A 2,795-nucleotide genomic window follows, 5' to 3' on the forward strand; every position below is an offset into this window, starting at 1 on the left:
AAGGTATGCAGGACATAAGAATTGGAAAATTATTTTGCTGAGAACATGTATGTTGATGTGCTTGATTGAGCCAATGCACAGTGTATTTTGGATGGAAAATTCATTTGTGTGTTGTGATGGTGTATAGTGAATTAATGTAGAAAATGAATAAAAAAATAAATAAATAAATTAAAAAAATAAAAAATAAAAAAAAAGATTGTGCTGTTAATGATTTTTAATTAAAATTAATTTTTAATTAAAATGTACCTACCAAAACATTCTGAAAAAATTTTAAATTAATTGATAATTTTTGGTTCCCAATTTTTTCATATCAATTTATAATTAAATATTTTTTTCTTTTTTATTCATAGTATAAGTATCTTTTTACTCAAAACAGTAATGGGAGCCGTATGTAGGTTTCATCCATAATTAGATAGGAGATAATTGTTCATACCTTTTTTAAGAAGAAAAATTTAAGAAAAAGTTTCTATTAATCTGAAGCTTCAGAGTGTTTTGGTAGATTCATTTAATTAAAAATTAATTTAAAACATGGGACCAGCAGTTAGTGTAATGGCTATGCCACTGGACTCCTATGTAGTTGACCGCGGTTCAAGTCCTGGACCTGGTGGCTTAAACTCACGCCGGGCACGTGTGCGTGTGTGCCCAAGATCCTGAGAGGAGAATGGAGGAGGGGATGGCAGCATGGCCATCCCCCCTGGAGGGTGATTTCTCGCTTTCTTTCTCTCTGTCTATCTGTCTTTCTGGCAAGCACACGTGCCCTATAGCAAAAACCTCTCCAGAAAAAAAAAAAATTTTTGAAAACACAAAAGATTTTTATTATTAATATTTTAGTATTAGGATTTACTATTTGAGCTTGAATAATACTTTTTTTGGGAAAGCACATCAATGTATTATTATTTTTTATTTTTTTTATAGTACTATAGAGTTTTTATACCTTAAGCCAGGAATTTCCAACTCCTGAGTCACAGACTGCTAGTGGTCCATGACTTGTTAGGAACTCAGTCCCACAGCAGGAGGTGAGAGTCATCAAGATAGCAAGCAAAGCTTCATCAGTATTTACGACTGCTCCCCATCACTCACATTACTGACTGAGCTCCACCTTTTGTCGGATAAATAGCAGAGACATTAGATTCTCATAAGAATACAAACCCTATTGTGAACTGCTCTTGCAAGGGACCTAGGTTGCTTGCTTCTTTTGAGACTATAACACCTGAGGCGGAGCTAAGGTGGTGATGCAAGTGCTAGGGAGCAGCTGCAAATACTGTATTATGGTGAGTTGTATAATTATTTCATTATATGTTAAATATAATAGAGATAGAAATAAAGCACACAATAAATATAATGTGCTTGAATTATCCCGAAACCACTCCTAACCCCTTTTCTGTGGAACAGTTGTCTTCTATGAAACTAGTCCCTGATGCCAAAAAGTTTGGGGATTGCTGCCTTAAGCTATCAACAAGTCTGTGATTGTTAGTGGAGGTGGGCATGGAGGGTAAAGGGGAGAACTGAGAGCATGGGTTAAAAACCTTAATAAATACTAAATAGATATTTAAATCAGTAGCCTTCACAGTGCTGTGTGGAAAACATTTCACATTATAATTGAGACATAAAAGAGTATTTGTAACATGTTATTTTGCTATATTTGATATTAGAATAAATTACTCTATTTTTTTGGATTATAGATTGTGCCTTTATTGGAGAAAGTAGAGAAAAATGGCATGTGTGATCCTGCAATTCAAAGTTGTTTGAGTATTTTAGCAGGCATTTATCTTTCTTTGAGTCTAAAGAATCCTTTGAAGAAAGTATTGGCAAGGTAAGAAAAAAGGAAAAGAAGTTGGGTATTACCGATATTGAATTTGACCAAAAGTAACCAAAATTCTTTCTCCAGTTTGAGAAAACTGAAATGAAATATATCACTAAAAATTGCATTTATACAGACTCTTTGTATTTTTTTTTTTTTAAGTTTTTTTCCATAGGGTGCATGTGCTTACCGTAGAGAGGCAGAGAGAGACAGAAAGGGAAAGGGAGAAATCAACTCCCGGGGATTGGCCACACCACAGTCCCTTCTCCTCCATTTTCCTCCTGGGAGGTTCAGCACATATGCACATGAACCTAGTGTGATTCTTAAGTCAACAGATCTGGGACTCGGAACTACAGTCAACCATGGAGGAATCCAACACCTTAACCATTACACTACCTGGTGGCTCCTTCCTTTTAAAAAAAATTATACATAGAGAAACAATGAGAGGGAAAGTGAGACATCATTCTCACAGGAATATGGTCAGCTGCAATCCCTTCTTCATTCTCCTGGGATTTTAGGGCATGCTTCCACGTGTGCCCGGTGTGATTTTTAAGCTACTGGGTCTGGGACTCAAAACCATATTTTACCATGTGGAAGTCCAGTGCCCTAACCACTACAGCATCTCTGGGCACCCCCATCTACTTTCTTAAAAATTAAAGAGGTTCTTAGGTCACGGGACTTAAAATGCAGGCTAGTGGTGCAGGTCAGCAGGTGGCGTGGTGGTTAAGTCATTGAACTCCTACATGGTTGACCTTGGTTTGAGCCCTGGACCCGACAGCTTGAAAATCACATCATATTAGGTAGGTCAGCAGATGGTCTACCACTTATATCGCTGGACTCCCACATGTCTGACTGTGGTTCAATTCTTGGACCTAGGAGCTGGAAAATCATTCAGGGCACATGGGCATGCATGCCCAAGATCCTAGGAGGAGAATGGAGAAGGGATTGTGGCATGGCCATCCCGTCTAGGGGGGGATTACTCACTTTCCTCCTT

General features: G+C 37.5%; 1 protein-coding gene across 1 annotated transcript in view; it reads left to right on the forward strand.

Moving 5' to 3' along the window:
* Window positions 1–2,795, forward strand: part of THADA (THADA armadillo repeat containing) — a 53,950-nt gene that overhangs the window by 7,851 nt on the left and 43,304 nt on the right. Inside the window, exon 4 of the mRNA XM_014592154.2 lies at window positions 1,683–1,813. Coding sequence (XP_014447640.1) covers window positions 1,683–1,813 — 131 coding nt within the window. The remainder of the gene's footprint in view (window positions 1–1,682; window positions 1,814–2,795) is intronic.

The sequence above is a fragment of the Tupaia chinensis genome, unplaced genomic scaffold (assembly GCF_000334495.1).
Source record: "Tupaia chinensis unplaced genomic scaffold, TupChi_1.0 Scaffold000661_1, whole genome shotgun sequence".
NCBI classification, from domain to species: domain Eukaryota; kingdom Metazoa; phylum Chordata; class Mammalia; order Scandentia; family Tupaiidae; genus Tupaia; species Tupaia belangeri.